At 38.8% G+C, this 19,788-nt stretch overlaps 2 protein-coding genes across 9 annotated transcripts in view; both read left to right on the top strand.

Moving 5' to 3' along the window:
• The window catches only part of stxbp5b (syntaxin binding protein 5b (tomosyn)), a 35,051-nt gene extending 24,224 nt beyond the window's left edge, over positions 1 to 10,827 (top strand). The window contains exons 20-29 of one of the 7 annotated variants that reach the window (XM_043263592.1): positions 219 to 275; positions 375 to 422; positions 1,333 to 1,377; positions 2,122 to 2,235; positions 2,999 to 3,238; positions 3,955 to 4,312; positions 4,410 to 4,575; positions 4,662 to 4,773; positions 5,521 to 5,741; positions 6,777 to 10,827. In XM_043263592.1, coding sequence (XP_043119527.1) covers positions 219 to 275; positions 375 to 422; positions 1,333 to 1,377; positions 2,122 to 2,235; positions 2,999 to 3,238; positions 3,955 to 4,312; positions 4,410 to 4,575; positions 4,662 to 4,773; positions 5,521 to 5,741; positions 6,777 to 6,818 — 1,403 coding nt within the window. In that variant the 3' untranslated portion in view covers positions 6,819 to 10,827. Of the gene's footprint in view, positions 1 to 200; positions 276 to 374; positions 423 to 1,332; positions 1,378 to 2,121; positions 2,236 to 2,998; positions 3,239 to 3,954; positions 4,313 to 4,409; positions 4,576 to 4,661; positions 4,774 to 5,520; positions 5,742 to 6,776 lie in introns of all 7 variants that reach the window. The other 6 variants (XM_043263591.1, XM_043263593.1, XM_043263597.1 and 3 more) reach the window with 6 other exon arrangements.
• A 1,024-nt stretch (positions 10,828 to 11,851) lies between these two features.
• Positions 11,852 to 19,788, top strand: part of sash1b (SAM and SH3 domain containing 1b) — a 77,890-nt gene continuing 69,953 nt past the window's right edge. Inside the window, exon 1 of one of the 2 annotated variants that reach the window (XM_043263436.1) lies at positions 11,852 to 12,885. In XM_043263436.1, the coding sequence (XP_043119371.1) occupies positions 12,394 to 12,885 (492 nt within the window). In that variant the 5' untranslated portion in view covers positions 11,852 to 12,393. The remainder of the gene's footprint in view (positions 12,886 to 19,788) is intronic. The other variant, XM_043263435.1, reaches the window with a different exon arrangement.

Here is a 19,788-nt window from a genome sequence, read left to right as displayed (position 1 = left end):
GAGCATTGGACGTGAAGCTCTATTATAGTTAAAAATTCTTTAGCGCAGCAAAAAATTAAAACAATTCTGCAGGCGTCGTCAGAATCCCAGTCAGGTGTGCTGACTAAGTGCATTTCATTTACAAGGAATTTGACTTTGATATGCATATAGTTGCCAAAAGTTACATAAGACCCCATCGGCTGTGTCACATTATTATGCAGACTGTGTTGTTGCTATAGGCTCCGGTTCACCGTGCAATTCTGATGAAGACAGCAAACAAAAGTTCATTGACAAGGGTACGGTACATTATGAACGATCCTTTTAGAAAGAGCTTTTTTTTTGTCCTAGGAAGTCTTTTATTTTCTTTGATTGGTTCTGTTCAATACATTTTCCAGTGAAGTCCAAAAGCAAGCGGATATCCAAGACTGTTGCCAGTGACTTTGGTACTGTATAATGTTCATATTACAGCAGTCTGGGTCTCTCAGTTTCTATGCTAATGGGCAATTGTACACTAACCAAATGAACTAACCAAACAAATTAAAATGGGTTTGCTTAAGTGCGTAGTAGAGCTGAATATGAGCTTTGTGTGTCTGTTGCTTGGTGGTTAGGTGACTGTAAATGGTGGACCAGTGAGATCTCATTTGAGAGCCGTATTTACCACTTTCAACGTTTTCAAAGTAGCAGTGAATGAACCATAAGTGCTTGTAAATCTAAAGAAAAAAAGTTCTGTTTTTTGTTGTTGTTTTTTTACAAAATGGTTTGTAAATACTCCACTAACATTTTAAACTGTTTTGTGCTCATCATTTCAGAAATGTCTCTCTTGAAGGAGTGCTTTTTTCTAACCTTGTTTAACATTACAGGCTTTTACTCTGCTCTGGTGCGTTTCAAGGGTAAAAATACACAGGACGATAAAAATAATGTCAGACATTTAACATATTTGTGATTTTGATCAGATCATGTTTTCACACAGATCTCTACTGAACATCTGAAATCATAGACGGGGCGATCGCACACAATGACAGACATTTTAGAGAGAAATGAGGCTCCTGGTGTTCTGACTCTTGATTGGTGCTGGTTTCATTGCCACTAATCTCAATGCATTTTTCCGGGCATGATCGAGTTGCTTCTGATTACTAGATGAACAAACGTCTCTTTTTAAGGCTGCTGATGGGCTCGTGGCTGCTTTTTGGCTTCATTCTACATCCTCCAGTTGATAAATTTAGTCTCAACCTGCTTATTTCTCTCTTAAACCGGTTGATTAATCCTTACTTTAATTCTTTAACTTTAGTAACCATCATTTCCCAGATGAATGATTTTGATTATATGTTCAGAACAATGTTTTCTTTTTTCCAGCTAAGATATCCCGGAAAATTAACATGATTGCTGATCAGAAAGATGGTAAGCGTTTGTTCTCTCACTTTAGTTTCTAGGAGTAGCTGTGCATCTTTTTGCAGGGGATCAAATACGTCCATGCTGACATAAATTGAGCCTTACTTCAGTCAAACTACCTATGTATCAGCGTAAAGAGTGGTCCGGTTTGAACCAGAACTGCCCAGTTGAACTGTACAGGTGTGAAATATAGTTATTTTTGCCGCTTTATAGGCCTTGAATGGTTAAATACATTCTTGCATCTGTCAAAATGCCCATCTTTGCATGTAATCTCTTAAACACGGTAATTTAAGTCTTAAAAAGAAGGAAACAGCTGAGAGAGAAAAACTATTTAACTGTATATGGATACAAGCAGTTCTGAAAGTGACGTCAGTCTAATATTTTTAACATGTAACATATATAAAATACACTTATGACACGAATTAAGACATTTCTTTGATATTAAAAATGTTAATATCATAAAATCCTTATTTGTAGGAAAAAAATAATTAAATCATGATATATTGTTACCATGAAATAAAATTACTTGTATCATGTAATCAGATTTTGGTCGTATTGCCCTTACATCAAATAACCTTATGTTCATTTTTTCAGGATGTCATGCAATGTCTTTCTTCATATGTGTTATAGACCTCTAATATAGGTCTGTATAGAACATAGACTGGCATGCATGAATGGAAAGGTGTACTGATGTTTTTAGGTGCAATATTTGTATTAGCTAGCTAGTTATAATGTACACTGTTCTGCATATAGAAAGGAGGTTGCGGCGTTACTGCTCTCTCCATGTTAAGAAACAGCAGAGTTCAGTGAAGGAAACGAAGAAGAAACGTGCAGCGTCTTTCCGTGAGACCTCTTTCTGTGACCCCCGTGAGTGGCCCTATTTTAGGCTGACCTGACCTGGTCTGGTTCGTACTAACTCTAACTGGAGCCTGCCGTGTGGGGTTTGCCTTTTGTCTTGAATGATGCCGTCCAAGTTGAAACAGAAACATTCCCTCTCCATTTTTCCAGAGTCTGATTTTGTCAAATTTATTTGTGTAATACGGAGTACATTACACAATTTCCCAAAATACACACATAAAACATCATCAAACCAGTGGTTACCTGTGTTAATTTCTCTAGTTTTGATTAGTTAATATTGGCTTTTTTGTTTAGTTAATTAACAGATTTAAGCAGAAAAGCTTGTACCATATTTTACTCCAAAATATTACTTTTGGTTTTGGGGAGACTCATCTTTGCATTGCTTTTAGACAACCATAATGCACTAAAATGATGTGCTTGGCAGAAAGATATCTGAATGCATCTAGGTCTCTGAGGGTGAAAGTAAAACAGCGTAACAATGTTCTGTAATTGGTGATTGCGAGTTTTGTTCATACTTAATTGAATTGCATTGGTGATTTCATGGCAATGGTTTGTGTGCAGTTCCTGTATGTCTTTAACATAACATATTAAAACATTTATATTAATACTACATGTTTTCAGAGAATGTATATGAGTGTGTTAACTGATTAATGGCTTGACTTTTTTGTTTCAGGTGTCCTGAGGTGGTTCAGACTTGATTTGTAAAAAAAAGTAATGCTAATTATCCTCCTATTGTTGTCTTTTTATCCTTGTTGGTTTACCGTGTCCTCAGACGCCAGGGACAACTCGTTCAGCCGCTCACGCAGCTCCAGTGTGACCAGCATTGACAGAGAGTCACGCGAGGTCATTTCCTCTTTCTACTTTTGTGACTCCCTGTCCAAGAAGAGCGAGACTGTGGCCGTGCCCAGCCTGTGGGTGGGCACCTCATTGGGTAGCATGCTGGCCATCGCCCTCACTGTGCCCTCCACACCAGACCAGAGGATGCAACAGCCTGTGGGCGTCTCTTTCTGTGGTAAGATTATTATCAGCTATGTTTCCTTCCACATATTGGTACACACATTTTAGGATATTGCTAAAAAAAAACACTCGATCTGGAGTAAGACACGCGTGATTCCCTGGTTAGTCCCCGATTAAAATGCATGCTTGAGCTGTCTCAACCTTATAATATCTTGCTCTGACATATCTTAATATATGTCGGCATCATTGTTTCGTGTCAATATGCACACCTGTAATGTCTCCTTCTAAGGCATTTTTTTATAAAAGTTGCTTAAAAATCTTAATTTAACTAAGGCCTAGTCCTGGTTTAAGCTAATTCACCTTTGTGAAACCAGGCCAAAATATTTAAAAAGTGTTCAAAAGTCTGATTTAAAAATACATCTATCACCCAGCTCTTTATTTAAAGTTGCATATGTAAGTATATTAATCTTTATTTGCATTTGCTATATATACAGTACGATCAATATACTATATAGCAAATCTTGGCTATATGTATTATTTTGTTGCAAATTGCCTAGCTCTCATATAGCAAGTACAGCTGCTTAAATGCTTGCATCATCACAGAATGCAACTACATTGTCATTCAGATCTGATCAATGCAACTATAAGGCATGAAAAAATTAAGATACTTTTAACATTAACATTGTGATTTTTCTGTCAAGCTGCTGGGAAACAATTTGTAATTTGAAAAGCATATACAGATACATTTAACTTGACTTCTTGTCATCTCAGGTCCAGTAGTGCGCTTGAAGGGAGCCATTTTGCGCATGGCCCAGCTGGATGCCAGCGGGACCCTTCTGCCCCACGTTTACGAGTCCTGGTATGAGCCCAACGCCCCTGAGGAGGAGAGAGAACGGCCACGGAGACGCCGGCCCACCTCGCCTCCTTCATCTCAGGAGAGCCCGGACTGTCAGTACGCCGTGGTCTGCTCAGAGAAGCAGGCTAAGGTGGTGGCGATGCCCTCCCAAAACTGTGTCTACGAACACAACATCACAGAGACCTCCTTTGTGCTTCGAGCAGATGTGGTGACGATGACTGCAGGGGTCGGCATCTCCTGCTTCTGTGCCAATGGCCATATCATGACCCTCAGGTAACATGATTAGCCTGATAGTCAAAGCAATTGAATATATTTCGTTTTTTGACTCATAAGTCTATTAACACTTTCCATTTTATTTATTTTTTATCAGTTTGCCCAGCCTGCGGCCACTGCTAGATGTGAACTACCTTCCCCTGACAGACATGAGGATAGCAAGAACCTTCTGTTTCTCAAACCAAGGCCAAGCCCTGTACCTCACATCGCCGACTGAGATCCAAAGAATCACCTATAGCCAGGAAACCTGTGATAACCTGCAGGTCACGATTATGTTTTATCATAACTGGAAACTTTTTGCCGAAACTTTCCATTTTGGCATCTGTTTTCATTGTGCTCAATTTCACAGGAGATGCTTGGAGAGCTGTTTACTCCAGTGGAGACGCCAGAGGCTCCAAACCGAGGCTTCTTCAAGGGCTTATTTGGAGGAGGGGCCCAGTCCTTAGACAGAGAGGATCTGTGTAAGTGTTAATCTGGCACTCAGACACATAAATCTGTTTTAATCAAAAATTCTTTTCATCTGATATCTATACGGTTTTTATCAGTTCTCAAATGTTTAATATTATAACATTTTAATGTACAGTACACTTAAAAAGTGGGAAGAACTGTTAAATAATCTAAAGAACTTTTTCCCAAAATATAAAGAGCATTTTGTGGAATGGAAAGGTTGGATGTTAAAGATTTTTGATGGCAAAGAACCTTTATTTCTTAGTATGATATAGAGAAAAACAATCGAATGAATGCCACAAAGACTCATAATTAAAAATTTGTCCTATTTAATCCCTAAATCAAATAAAGGTCCTCTGTGAAACCTCTAATTTTACATAGAAAAAATAAAATATTTTTAGGCATATTTCATTATCATTTTTGTTTATTTTTATAGTATTTTTCACTATTATACAAGTCGTTGCAAACAGCTTTACATTAAAGTTTCTACCTTATATTTATTAGTGGTGATTATGGCAGAAATGCACTGTAAAAATCATGCCGTTACATGTAATCAAACAGATGCTAAACTCTATTAATTGCGATAATTATACTTTTAATAAAAAAATAAGTATAAATACATTGTATAGATGACTGCTTTCACATCGAAAAAAAGTGAAAACAGCCAGACAAGATATGAGAAGTTATTTAAGGATTTGTACTTGCTTACCAAAAAACGATGCTGGCACTGAATCATATCTCTCGTTTGTTCTCGCCTGCAGTCGGAGAGGTGGCTGCCGGTAAAGCTTCACGCAGCCTGGCGCAGCACATCCCAGGTCCAGGTGGTATGGAGGGCATGAAGGGGGCCGCGTCCGGTGTGGTGGGGGAGCTGGCACGGGCGAGGATAGCTCTGGACGAGAGAGGACAGAAACTAGGCGAGCTGGAGGAGAGGACAGCAGCCATGATGGCCAGCGCCGACTCCTTCTCCAAACACGCTCATGATGTGAGACCATCACTTGCTTTTCACAACGACTGCTGCTTTTTAAAGCGACACAGAGGCTGCGTTTCCAAACTTAGTGAGCGCGTGCGTCTCGGTCCCTCCAGGATTGTACAATCACAGAAATCATACACATTCACAGCAAACAGTGATTTTTCTTACTCCATATTCAGCATTCTTGAAAACACATTTATTTGTGATGCATAATGACGGAAGGAAGATATTTTGAAGAACGTTTGTGACCATTGACTTTCACAAACGTTCTTCAAAATATCTTCCTTCGTGTTGCCAGAACAAAGAAATTCATACAGATTTGGAAATGTTTTGGAACTATTCCTGAAAACTATTCCTATATTATACATCTTATGTTGTTTGGCTTCATACCTTGATTTAAGAATGTATAGATATTTTCACCGGAAAACAAGACACGTGTACTGAGTAAGAAAATCATTTTGGCAGTGTTCAGTCACTGCCTGAAGTCTAGAAATCTAAAGACTTTTTCCGTTAAGTGCATGGAACGAAATTAAAGTTTCTAGTCATTCATGATGCTATTAAACTTCTATATGTAATACAGAATGTAATGTGTTTTGTGCCAGATATTTGCTTGTCATCATAATTGATTGATTTCAACAGTATGCACGTTTAAAGTGGTGTGTGAGTGAATACAATCACTCCATTGTATGCTGAAAAAAACAACAGACAATGATATATCATTGTTTAAAGTTGAATGTATAACATTTAAAATGTACAGTATATAATCGTTCACTGATTACACACCGTATATTTGCAGGTAATTGTATTATTTTGCAGATTTGCACTAATTACGTTACGATTTTGTATATTTACACTGCAGAAGCAATGGAAAATGCCACAAATATTGCATTTTTGGCCACAAAAATCTTTTGTGATTTTCATTGGTAGCGATGTCTAGGTAGGCAGCTCTCTAGGTTTCGAGATGCAGCCGTAGTCTTTGAATAACAGCGATTATTTGCGTTGGCTAATTAGTTTGAGACGGTAAAGTTTCTTGCCTTTCTCCATCAGATGATGCTGAAATACAAGGACAAGAAATGGTACCAGCTCTGAGGTCCCTGCAGGGAGTCGGCGGACCTTCCTATGAAGACAGCAGATCCATCATCTCTCCTCCGTTTCTTCCTTCTCTTCCTGTATCTTTTCTCTCTCTGTGATGTCCAGAGACTGCCACTCGCGCTCAGCACAACGTCACGCGGCATTACCTCGAGCTGAGGAGCTGCGGAAAGACAGAGGAGACGGGAGGGGAAGGAACGGGACAGGCCAAACGCATCAGGGCGGGATTTTCCTTCCCTTCTCGGTGGCAATTGAGTTTCCTCTCCTGAAAACAAAGCCGTGGATCTTGTCTTGGGAGAGGAGGCCCATCACCGGTGCTGCCCCTGTCTTATACCTTCATCCGCCACGCTGTCATTTTCACTGCCATTCTGTCTGCAAAGAAACTACAGAAAGGACGTTTTGGGAAAGGAAAGATTTAAGATGAACGAAATGACAAAAGAAGGTCTAATGTCTGCAGCATTGCCAAGCTTAATGCTTCTGATAATCTGTCACTAGAGCAAGGATAGGTTGCATGTCTAGTGATTTAATTTAGGAAATTAGTGCTTTTTCTTGTTTTTGGAATCGGGATGAATCTCGTCTAGCTAATATTTCACCCCAAACTCAATATTTTGCATAAAGAAAACCTATTTTTAAGTTCTTTCAAGCGAAATATTCGGTCGAAGCATAACTAGATTTCACGAGATTCACCCAGTAATCATGTTAGCTATGGAAAAGGCCGGCTTGTCTTACGCGAGGTGTGATGACGTACCATTTAATTTCACCTCTAAAGGGCTGGAAGTTGCTGTATTTAACACATATCATGTGATTATTTTGCCATATGAAATTGCAGACGGGCTTGGGCAGCAAAGCTGATCTGATCATGCATCATTTTTGTTGTTCTTGGTTTACACTGATCAGGTCTCAAAAGAGCTTTTAGGGAAGAGCTCTGACTTTGACGTACACTGGAGAAAGATGTTCATTTTAAGTATGTATAAAGATCTAATTAGCCTGAATGTCTAAAAACGTGTCTGGCTCATATTTCACCCCGACATGGAAGGAAAAAATATATTTAGCATGAAGACACATACGTTTTTGTAAGATCTTTTGTTTGCATTGTGCTTGGGAAAAAAACACTGTAATAAACTTTTTTATTATTATTTAAGCCAGCGTAAATTAAAGAGAGCATATACCACTATGATATATAAATATTTATCAATTTAAATGTTTTTTAACATTTTGCGAAATGTATTTATTTTTGTTGTTTCGTTACGGAATAAAGACGTGCCTAATTATTCACAGTGCAAAAAAATAGGTTTCGTTTTCGGTAACTAATTTCTTGGGGCGAAATATGACCCAGACGTGCTTTTTTTTTTTTTAAAGGTTTCACCGCTAGGCATAGACGCTGAATATTTGCTGGTTCTGTACAAACAGAGATCTGGAGCACGTAAAAAATTATTTTTGATCTGCAGGAGCAGGATATTTTTATCGCGAAGGAGTGAGAGTCGAGAAAGCGTGAGGCATGATCTTGATTATGTGCCTTGTGATGAAAGCCGTCTGCTCTCCGGACGCGGGGGACACCGGAGGAATGTGCCGAGAGTACCGATTCTTCATATGCAAAACAGGTTTCCCATGATGCAACTGCTCCCGGACGAGGAAATCTCGAGGCTTATGCGAGATTCAGTACAGTAACCGGTGACTTCCTCCTTCTGAAGTACATGCCGGATGGATTTCTCTGTGTTTTCTAAAAAGCCTTTTTGGGATGGACTAATGCATGAGTTTGTCATCCTCACAGAGAGGTGAATATATCTATCTCTGTGTTCGTTGCTGCAGTGGAGGCGACCACTAAATGTTCGATGCAACTCCATACTCTCGATCAGCGGCCCACGGACGGGCGTTACCTTCTGCCTTTGCTTTGCGACCCATGAATATATGCTAACCTCGACTCGTGCGCGTATACGTGTGTCCGTGAACATACATGTACGCAAGAATATGTGTATGCTCGCGTTTATATAAACTAAAGATACGATATATTTGAAAGCGTATGTTGGGATGTTTTCTTTAAGCGTGTTTTCTTATTTACGAGGTGCAAGAAATCGCTGCTATATTTGTGTTTGAAATTAGGAGCGACTGTCGGATCTGTTGGCGCTTGTTGTTTTCCTATCAAAGAGAAAGCTCTCCCGAAAAGGAGGTTTTGCTGAAAACGTACTCCTCGTCGATAGGCCGTGCGAGACGCAGACGAGAACGTTTCTTCACGGGAACGGGTTTGAAGTACGTTAGTGAATGGGTGCCGTCGGAATGAGTCCAAACGGCTGATAAAAGCATTACAGTGATCCACAGTACAGTCTATTAATTAATGCTTTATTAATCATACATCTGCGTTTTTAATAAACAAATGGGTTTTTAACTATAAACCTTTGATTCTTGCAAAAAAATAATAATAATAATATTTTTTCCACTTCCACTGAATAAGTCCATTCTCGTGTTCTTTGACATCATGTTTGTTTTGAGCTGTTTTCACTTAAAGCACCTCATTTGTGCGTGTTTTTTTCCTCCTGATTCAGGCGAGGCGACTTTTTAACTGGAGAAAGCTAAATTGTGGATTCGTATTTTAGCCAGAATTTCGGATTCGTTTCTTAATCAATAGCTCCAGAGGACCAGAAGACGTGTGAATTATATAAGGATTATGTTTTTATCAGCTCCTTGAAAATCTCGTTCCGACGGCACCCATTCACTGCAGAGCATCTATTGGTTTCGTTTTTTTTTTTTTTTTCTTACTCCATCTCGGTCGGACCGAGGATGACTAGGCTTTCAGCAAAATTTCATTTTCGGGTCACCTATTAACGTAAAGGCTTTTCTGTTTTTGTTTTCGCTTTTTTTTTTGTTTTGTTTGTCACATCGCTGCCAAATGTTGTAAATACGAATCTTTCTGAAGACAAACTTGAGAGTGCTGAGGCAGTCAAAGTCACTGAGGATGGTGGCCGTGATCCGTCTACGCTCCAAAGAGAGGCTTTGCCGTGAAAGCTGATCTCACAGAGAGGAGAGGATGTTCCTTATCATTTAAAGCATGGATAGACCGGCAGATAGCTCGCTACTACCTTCTGCTGCCATGCCGTTTGTGTAAATATCTACCAAACTTGCTAATTCCAACGTCGACGAACTGAAAATCTAATCCAGCTACTCTGCTTCATATATTTTTCTTTTCTACGAGCAGTTGTGTGGTTTTGCACTATGTGTTTTATATTGCGATGACATCGAAGTCATTTTATTATTAATATTTTTGTAGTTGGTGTCGGTCTTTATTTTGGACGTTCTCGTTTCTTTAAGAAGGACCAAACCTATGGACGCTAGGCTCAATAAATGCGGCTCACGCTCTCAGATTTGTCCTCATCGCCAGTTTAATGATATTCTAAGATATTTATACATACATGACTTACTTTTAATTTACAGATGGATACTTTTATTGTATTGTTTGAAAGGAGAGGGTGTTTGAAGATGAACTGGCTATATATATATATATATATATGAGATCTTTTCTGGTGAGCCATCTGCTCGGTCGTCTCTGAAGAGGTAAAGACGAGCTGAAGGACCTGAATCCCTGGCCATCTCCGTGCACCGTTTGTCCTCTGATTTCTTTTGCACAAAAGGCAGCATGAAACCGTGTTTACAAACTTGAAACCTCCATCTCCATCCTATTTCGCCTCTTTTTTCTTTAGTCCCGCTGGTGAGATGTTTTGTGAAGGAACAAATCACAAGTATTTACTCTCTATTGATGATTATTTTTAATAGTATACTCGCAGCGCTGTTACTTGAGTTTCCCTGAACATCACAGCTGTACTCCAGAAGAAGAGAAAAAATGCTGTCCTGAAAAGGGTCGGTTGCGGGGTTTTCTCATCATAGCCGACTTATTGTACAGTTTTATTATTCGGACTTTCACATGAATGTTTGTCTCAATCTGCTGCCACCCAACGGTTTAGGAAACATGTTTATAGACATAACTGTGCAATGGAAAATAAATGTAACAGAAAGATTTCTTCACGGCCCTTTTGATTCCACACCTCATTTTACAGACTTCGGCCACTAGATGTCGTAGTTTTACAACTTCATCTCAATTCTAAAGAAAAAGGTAACTTGAATAAATATATCATATAAAATGAATGTATGCTATGGCTAAGAAGCAGAAGCATGTGCATATACATTTCTTCAATACACAGATATATACTTATTTATTTGATTAAACAATTCGATTTTTTTTTCGTTTCATTAAATACTCGTCATGTAACGTATGCAATGATTCTTATTTTATGTTATAAATAGAAATTAAATAAAATGCAGGTTATAATCTAAATAGAAATAAGATATATTGCATATATGCGTTTTGGGTATATATATATATATATATATATATATATATATATATATATATATATAAATATACACACACACAAATATATACATATATATGTAATATAGATTTTTATGTATATGTGTGTGTACATATGAATATATGTGTGTGTGTATATATATATATATATATATATATATATATATATATATTTAATAATAATATAAATATACACATCTATATATGTATATTTATACATATGTGTGTATATATATAATATATATATATATAATATATGCCAAGTTAAAACAAACAGCTGTCTCGATGTAAAAAAAAAAAAATTAAATATCGATAATTCATTTAACAATTTCTGTACTTTCAGTTATGTTTATTCTCTACAAAATACACTTAGTTAAATTTACCCAAGTTTAAAAAAGTATGTTTTTAGATTCTGCACGTTACAGTAAAGTCTATGTATGAATGAAAGGGACAAAAAAAATAAATTCTGCCTGCGTGTTCTTTAATGTTAAATTATTTAGGCGTCTTACATACTAAAAAAACTGCATTGACATAATTAAATATGGTTGACCCTGAAGCTTACTACAAGCCAAATAGCGCCGCTGTTCCCACCGCGGCCTGCAGGGGGCGCCAGAGTCAACCCGCAGCCACGAAGCGCGCATCACAACGAAGGGGAGGGAAACTTCAATTTAGCGTCCGGCGCTCCGTTGAATTACTTAGTCGCTCTCTCTCATACCGTCTGCTTCGCAGCACAGCCGAAGCTGCATCTCTGTCGTCCTTTCCCTTGCTTGTTTAAGGAGCGGATCCGTGGGAAATAAACCGACACGCGGGAGAGAGCGACTGACTGACGCTGGACACAAACGGCGTTTCGCTCGGATGCTGTGAGGAGCAAAGTGCGTCCGCAACGTCGTCCAAGAACCCGAAAAGCCGCCAGACTGGATACATGACAGAAGATACGCTTTTTGCACACGCCGAAGCTTCAGTTCGTTTCATAACCAGCAGGTAATCGAGGCGCTGAGCTAAAAGGGATGCGCTTTAAACTTTATTTACATGGATGCTTTGCGCTGAAACCAACTTGTGTTTGGGCTTCACCGTTCCCTCGTACGTTCAGGCATGGTACGCTCGTTCATTAGTGAACTCAGCACGGGAAAGCCGTTCGTGGACTGCCTGTGCTGATATCAAGAGCACTGGAGATGGGAAGAAGGTGTTCCGCGCGCTTGGGAACGGACTTCGGGAATGTCCTCTGATTTGGGAACGATGAGCAACGGACCCGCCATCGTCTACGAGTGGCTGAAAACCCTCCAGCTCTGCCAGTACGTGGAGTCGTTTGTGGACAACGGTTACGATGACCTGGAGGTGTGCAAGCAGATAGGAGACCCTGACCTGGACGCCATCGGCGTCTTCACTCCACATCACCGGGAAAAGGTCCTCCGGGCCGTGGAGAGACTCCGGGATGAAGACAGGAAGGTGGCACCGGGCCTCTATTTCACCCTTGAACCGCTTCCGCATGGCACGGGTCCCCAAATCAGCGACTGCAATCAGAAATGCACCAAGTCTTGGGTCAGCTCTACTTGGGACAGGCCCGGGATCGGACTCTCCAGAGACACTAAAGCTCTAGAGAACCGCAAGGAGCCGGTGGTGTATCCCAAACTCAAGCTGAAGATAATGATAAGGGATAAGCTGGTTAAGGAGGGAATTGACCTGAGCAAAATGCCCTACTCGTATAAAGTGAGTGCCAACCTTCACGTCGTTGCGTTTCCCGTCGCATCTCTTGAAAATGTTCGCACCGTCTCTTTGTTTTGCTGCAGAGATATTGACATTTTCTTCCTGCTTTCAAAGGTTACCCGCTGGCTTGAAATTTCCCCACCTGTTGCGCTCGCGTTTGTGTTTAGTCTCGTTTTTGGAGTGATAAACATCCAAGAAGGGCTGCGAAATGTCCCTCGTAAATGTCACCCGTTATTATATTTACTCGTGCCTCGTAGTGTCTCTTCATGGCGACAGCTTTGGAGAAATTCAGTGTACTGTTATTCGCTCACCAGTGCAGTGAATGGGTGCCGTCAGAACGAGAGTCCGAACAGCTGATTCAAAACATCACAAGTCATCCACACCGCTCCAGTCTGTCAAAATTTGATCAAATTTTGATTTGATTTGATCAAAGATTTGGTCAGAAACAGAAACGTATTCGTCCTTAAGTAAGTGTTCGTTTCTAACCGTTGTTTCTGGCTGAAATGCGCATCCTCTATCAAAAGCATTGCTTTCTCCAATAACTTTTTTGAATTAGGAGAGCAGTATGCACGGCACAAGCCAAAACTGTCTTTTAAGTTTCATTAATAGCCTTGATGGATTTCTTAAAAACAACAAACACCGAAGTGGCGTGTTTCATTCTGACGGCACCCATTCACTCCTGAGGATCCCTTAGTGAGCGAGCGAGCAACGCAGTGCTGAATTTCCCCCGAATCAAACTCCTCTACGTCTCGAATGGCCTGAGCGTATCGTCTCAAAAAGTCCAAATATTGCCTGAATAATTGCTCCGGCCGACATCTTGCTCGGCCCCTGTTGCGAGCGTGTTTTTGCTGTGGTTATCTTTTCGTAAACTTTCGCTCGTTTCTGAGGTCTTGTTGGACCAGTGCAGTGATGGAGCTCCACGTTGCGGCGTGCTTGATGCTTTTCGAGTCGGATGATTTCATCCAGCCGGAGACGTTGAAGTATTAGACGACCTTAATTGAAGTCGTTATTCATTAGTGCACTCTGGGGCTTTGAGAGCGGCCGAGTCTCGGCTCTAATCGATAACCCAGAGAACGAGAACTGTAATCCATTAACTACACTGAATGCTATTAATAGAGTGATTTACTGCACAGTTATCTCCGCTGAGCTTCATTCAGAGCTCAAGAGCAGGATAAAGCATGTTTGGTTTTGGCCCTTTTTTTTTTGCGTGTTTGGAGTCAGTTTTGTTATTATTAAAGTCATGTATTGAACCTTGAGAAATTATTAGGTCAGCACTCTTTATATAATAGTTTTAGTGATTCATTCAAATGGTTTTATTGTGTGCACTGACTAATTAAACCACATGAAGCAAAAACTAATAGCATATAATGTTTGATCGTTTCAAACATTCGCAATATATATATTTTTATTGGAAAATAATAATCTCATTATTAAAATAATTAACTTTAAAAGCTGTTGTTTACATAATGTTTGTGCTGCATATATTGTGTGTGTGTGTGTGTGTATATATATATATATATATATATATATATATATATATATATATATATATATATATATATATATATATATATATTCTACCACAGTTATAGTAATGTCTGATTAAAAACGATTAAATTAAATAAGGACGAATTAAAATAAAAATTAAAATAAAGTTTGGCCATTTCAGACATTCATATTTGTCTTGTTTTCCAGTAAAAATATCTGAACATCATTAAAGCACGATATATTCGTGTAAAGTAAAAGTGCATATAAAAATGTATCTTCAGTTGTCATGTTTTTATGCATTTATACATTTTAGTATATTAATAGATTCGCTCTCCATCTTTTATTGTAATGCGTAATTCTTCCTCTTAGTATAAAATGCATGAAATTTCCTATTTGTGTGTGTGTGTGTGTGTGTGTGTGTGTGTGTGTGTGTGTGTGTGTGTGTGCATAATAAGATCTTTTCTGCATTATTTCTGCTACAGAGCTCCCATTTCAAATATTCATAAATCACAATTATATTTTAATAAAAAAATAATATTGTGCATTTTAATAAATCGAGTCGCTTTCAGTTTGCATTGTAACGCATATTTTCCCTCGATAATTAATATATGTAATAAAATACTAGCTTTTCCACTGTGGACTTCCAAATTCTACTATAACTATAAATGATGTTTATAATTAAATGTAAAGGTAACACATTTTTTAAAATTGTCATTTGAGCCCCACTCCATTTTTTTAATTGTAATACAGCAATAATTTTTTTTTTTTGCAGCACTGAGGTTTAATTAGAAAACCGTATTTTAAATCTAAACGACACTTATAGCTCAAATATAAAGGTTAAACATTTCTCAATAAATGAAGTCCCTCTCTCCGTCTTCCGTTGTTATGCATATTTTTCCCTCGTCATATCTGCGTGTCTAATAAAGACAGGGACTCATTAAGCGGCGCCTCCACCTGTAGCGGCGAGCTGTCACTGGACTCCACCGCCGCTTTTGTTCTTGTCCGAGTCGTGTTTCCATTATGCCGTCTTATCAGCGCATTTATCGGTGACGGGTCTCTGGTGACAGATGGCTTCATTGCGCTTCGAGCTCAGAGAGCCATTTAACGTCTCATGCCATGCCAGAGCCCTCATTATCACCGCCGTCATTTGCATTTGTAAAGAGCGGCCCACTTTTAAGATGTTTTCGCTTGCTTCCTCGGTTTCGCGGTACGCGGGCCGCCGCTTCCCGGATCGTCTTGCAGATTTTAACTCGATTTGCTCGATTTAAACGCGTACCTGTGCTTTTCGGGCTCGTTCTGAAGCGTATCTGCGGGCTGAGAGGAAGCCGGATCGAAGAACTAACCAAATTTAGGCTTTGAGGAAGTAGTTCACCCAAAACGATTCGCTTATCCACGACGGCCGAACCTGTGTTCATGTCGACGGCCATGTCTTTGGCAGGTCTGCACGCTTCAGCCGTAGTTTTGAATTCCGTCTAGTTTTTGTGTTATGTGCTAAATTATATATATGTATAAATCACACACGACTTATGAATATTGTAAATAGCCTGCTGCTAAGAACACGAGATCATGGGTTTAGTAGCAGCGAAATTACCGAATTTGAACAAAGTGTACGTTTCTTTTTGGATAAAAGAGATTCAGTCTGACAAGTGCATGCATCTTCGTCATCCTTTTCATCACAATTCTTGTTAGAGATGCGAAAAACGCAGAAAAGCGAACCTGAAACGTTTATTTAATTTTTTTTACGATGCACCACATTTTCAGAGGCGGTGTAAAAACGTGATTGACACAACGCTTCGTATTTTGTTCAAACGTGCAAAAGCCTTGCGCTCGGTGTGTGGTGACCTTCAGTTGAGGTCAGGCTGTGTGGGACTGAAGTATGCCGTCTTCACGACTGTTTAGCGACGAAACGGAAACTACGTGAAACAAAGCTTTCTGTGACCTTTTACGCGTGCCATTGCAAGTGCTATAATACTTCTCTGCTTCTCATAAATGCTATCATTATTATGCATGTTATTACATCAGGCTAGTGATATTCAAATGATGTGAATTTAAAAGCAGACGTTTAACGGGTAATAATTATTTCTTTCTCTCTTAATGAATATTTATGATTGATGCCCGTGAGTGTTTCGTTTTGGGCTTTTTTTTAATACCAGGACTGGAGTGCGTTGATGAATAATGCAAATTTTTTTTTTCTGTACCTCATTCACCTTTTTTTCTTTATAAATTCTGAGGTTATAGCTTCCGGTCTCATCCACATCCAGATATTTTTAGCCGTGCCTTGCCGCTTGATATTTCAATTCGGAGAAAAAGGTGGCTAACGAAGTCTTTTAAAGTATTTAAACCCATGCAGATGCAAATCATACTCTTAAAAAATGAATCGGAATGACTTGTTGCATTATAACCGCAGATTTCGACACATCTAGGACATTTGTGGCCCTGGAGCATGAAACGTTTCTGGGGTGTGTTTGTTGCAATAACCAATAAAGCATTGTATAAGTCAATATTATCAACATTTATTTTATGCTAAAAATAATTAGAATATTAAGTAAAGAGAATATACCATAAAGATACATTTCATACTGTAAATAGATTACTTTTTAAACTTTTTTTAAATAATTAAATGCACTGCTTTCATGCTTAATTTTTCATGTGGATGACTTTAAAGGTGATTTTATTTATTTTTTTAATTTTTTTATTTTTTCCACATCCATAAACCATACACCGACGTAGACCTTATTTATTGATCTCATCAAGCTGAGCTTACTTATCCGGCTGTCAGTTGATGCATAAACCTCAGTTTAGAAAAATGGACACTTCTGACTGGTTTTGCGGTCCAGGGTCACTTTTAGCAGATCGTCTCCTCCATGCGGTCAAAGTCTACCGGTTTCTCCGGTTTGTTTCGCGCGGGCAGGCCTCCGTTTAGCGTGTTTGGATAACTCTTGGCAGTGGGAAGCTGAGAGTAAGTGCGGCTGGGCTCAAGTGTTCCTTCCCAAACTGGTGTCTTTCCAAAAAAAAAAAAAAAGCGTGTGTAAGTGAGGCGCGTGTCACAACAGATGAATCGTGTCTGGTCAGGGTGAGCAGGTCCTTGTGGCGCGTGGCAAGAGAGATCAAGGCATCAGTGGCATATTCTTTCTGGCTTCATTAGTGAGTCAGAAGGAGCCTGTCTCTTTAAATTAGGAAACGGCGTCCTGATTTTTATCCCAAGCATTATTCAACCACGCTCAGGATAAACTAATCTTTAACTTCAGTGCATAACCTCTCGGATGGGACTGTTTTTGGCTCGTTGAGATGAGCTGTTTTGTCTGATGGACTATTGTTGGAACTATGTTTCCTGACAGAGCCTCTAATCTGGTTAAGCTGTATTTTGGAGCTTTTTTATTTTGGCTTTTCGGATCTCGTTTTTTCGGATCCGTGCGGCTTGTCGGCGCGCTGGGCTTTTGCTGAATCGCGTTCCTTCGTCGTATGTGAGCTGTGTTAGGAAATGCCTCGCGCTGGGGCTCAAAACCAGTTTAAGGCATCAATTTTCCTGCCGTAAAACACAGGGTGACACTTTAACATGTTTAAATTAGTTTTTACTGCCAGACTAATTAGTTTAAGGTTAAAAACAGCATTCACAACTCATTTTGTGCCTGCAGTGAGACTTGTTTTTGAATAAAACCGGATGAGAAAAAATACATCTAGACTTTATTTTATCCAGTTCAGTTTTTGCTTTTAAATTTATGTCGGGTCACGGAAAGGGTTGTAAAACATGAAACGGTAATTTATTTTGTTTCATTTCATTTTCATAACATTACACTAATACATTTTCTTGCATTGAAAGTGTTAGTTTTTATTGGTATTGATGGTATTTTGAGTTTTACTGAGTACAGTGGTTTAAAAAAATATTCATTTGTCAGAACATTAAACTGATAAATTATTACAATTATTTATGTATTTTAGTAATACTATTTCTGTTATTGTATAAAATGCAATTAAGAAAAAAAAAAAAAATATATATATATATATATATATATTTTTTTTTAATATTTTTTTATTTATATTATTTTAATTTATATGTATTTATATATATATATTTTTTAATTTATATTTATTTATATATATATATATATATATATATATATATATATATATATATATATATATATATATTTTTAATTATATATATTTATATAATTTTTTTAATTTATATATTTATATATTATTTTATTTTTCTTATATATATATTAATTGCATTCAAAATATATATGTATAATGTGTTTTTATTTATATAAATAAACATATACATTTACACATGTATGCATTTACATATACATTATATACATAATCATATTTTTCTTAAATATATACATGCATGTGTTTGTAGTTATCTATACATAATAGGCGTACACAGTACCCACTCATATTGAGGAAACAAAATCTTTTGTTTTTGAAGCAATTACGGATTATTTTGGTTTATGGATTACGTCTCCACAAACATTTCCAAGGCTTTCGAGCAACGCGGGATGAGTAAACGACGGCAGAACTTTCATTTTAGCGGGATCTCCCAGATAACGAAGAGCTCGACTTCCACGGAGGACCGAGAGAACAGAAGTGCACCGCTTCTCCGCCGGATAATGTTCATAAAAGATTCAGACGCACACTGTAAAGTGCAGCATTCTGGAAGGTATTCCATGAGTCACCGCTGACCTTTTATTAGATCCGAGCGAAGGGGTTTTTTTTTTTTTTTTTTTTTGCGATTTCTCTCAGGTTTCTGTCTGGCAGCGGACTCGGAGACATTTTAGAGGTTCCCCCGAACGTCCCGTCCTTCCAGGACAAACTACATCGTGTTTTGGACTCGTACTCGGGCTGTTTTGCTGTTTTTAAATCAGAGTGAATCTGTTCTCCTGTCAGTTTTAAACGGGAGCGGAGAGCATGCTGGCAGCGAGGAGGCCGTCGGAGATGAGCTTTCTGAACGAGTCTTCCTTTTAACGAACCTTTACCCGTAGTCACTGCCGTTTTTTTTTGCTTCCGAGCTCAGATAATGAATTTTCTTGGCTGTCTGGATTGAAGCGCGCCGTGATCTCTGTGTGACCCGAGGGTGAGGGGTGAACCGGCCTCACAGCTGCGACCCCGACGCTTTAAGATTACTGGATTTTGAAGGATTACCACCCAATATGAGCGTTATTTCACATGAACTTGTGGCCTCACGACAGCAGCAGTGCTTAAAACCCACTTAGACGTCTGACTGGTCCTTCCAGGGCCGTTTTTCTTCACTCTTAAGTGTGAAGCATGAGCTGGTAAACCTTCGTTGTAGTTAAACCCGGTCCCAGCAGTGACGTCTGGTTCGTGATGCTTGTTCTGTCTGCCCTGCGAAACCGTTTCGCATTATTTGCAAAGCTAATATTTTCAGATGCTGATGTGCATGAATGCTAGTTGCCA

The sequence above is a fragment of the Puntigrus tetrazona genome, chromosome 17, assembly GCF_018831695.1.
Source record: "Puntigrus tetrazona isolate hp1 chromosome 17, ASM1883169v1, whole genome shotgun sequence".
NCBI classification, from domain to species: domain Eukaryota; kingdom Metazoa; phylum Chordata; class Actinopteri; order Cypriniformes; family Cyprinidae; genus Puntigrus; species Puntigrus tetrazona.
The sequence above is the reverse complement of the archived record's forward strand: the minus strand, read 5'-3'. Positions and strand labels throughout refer to the sequence as shown.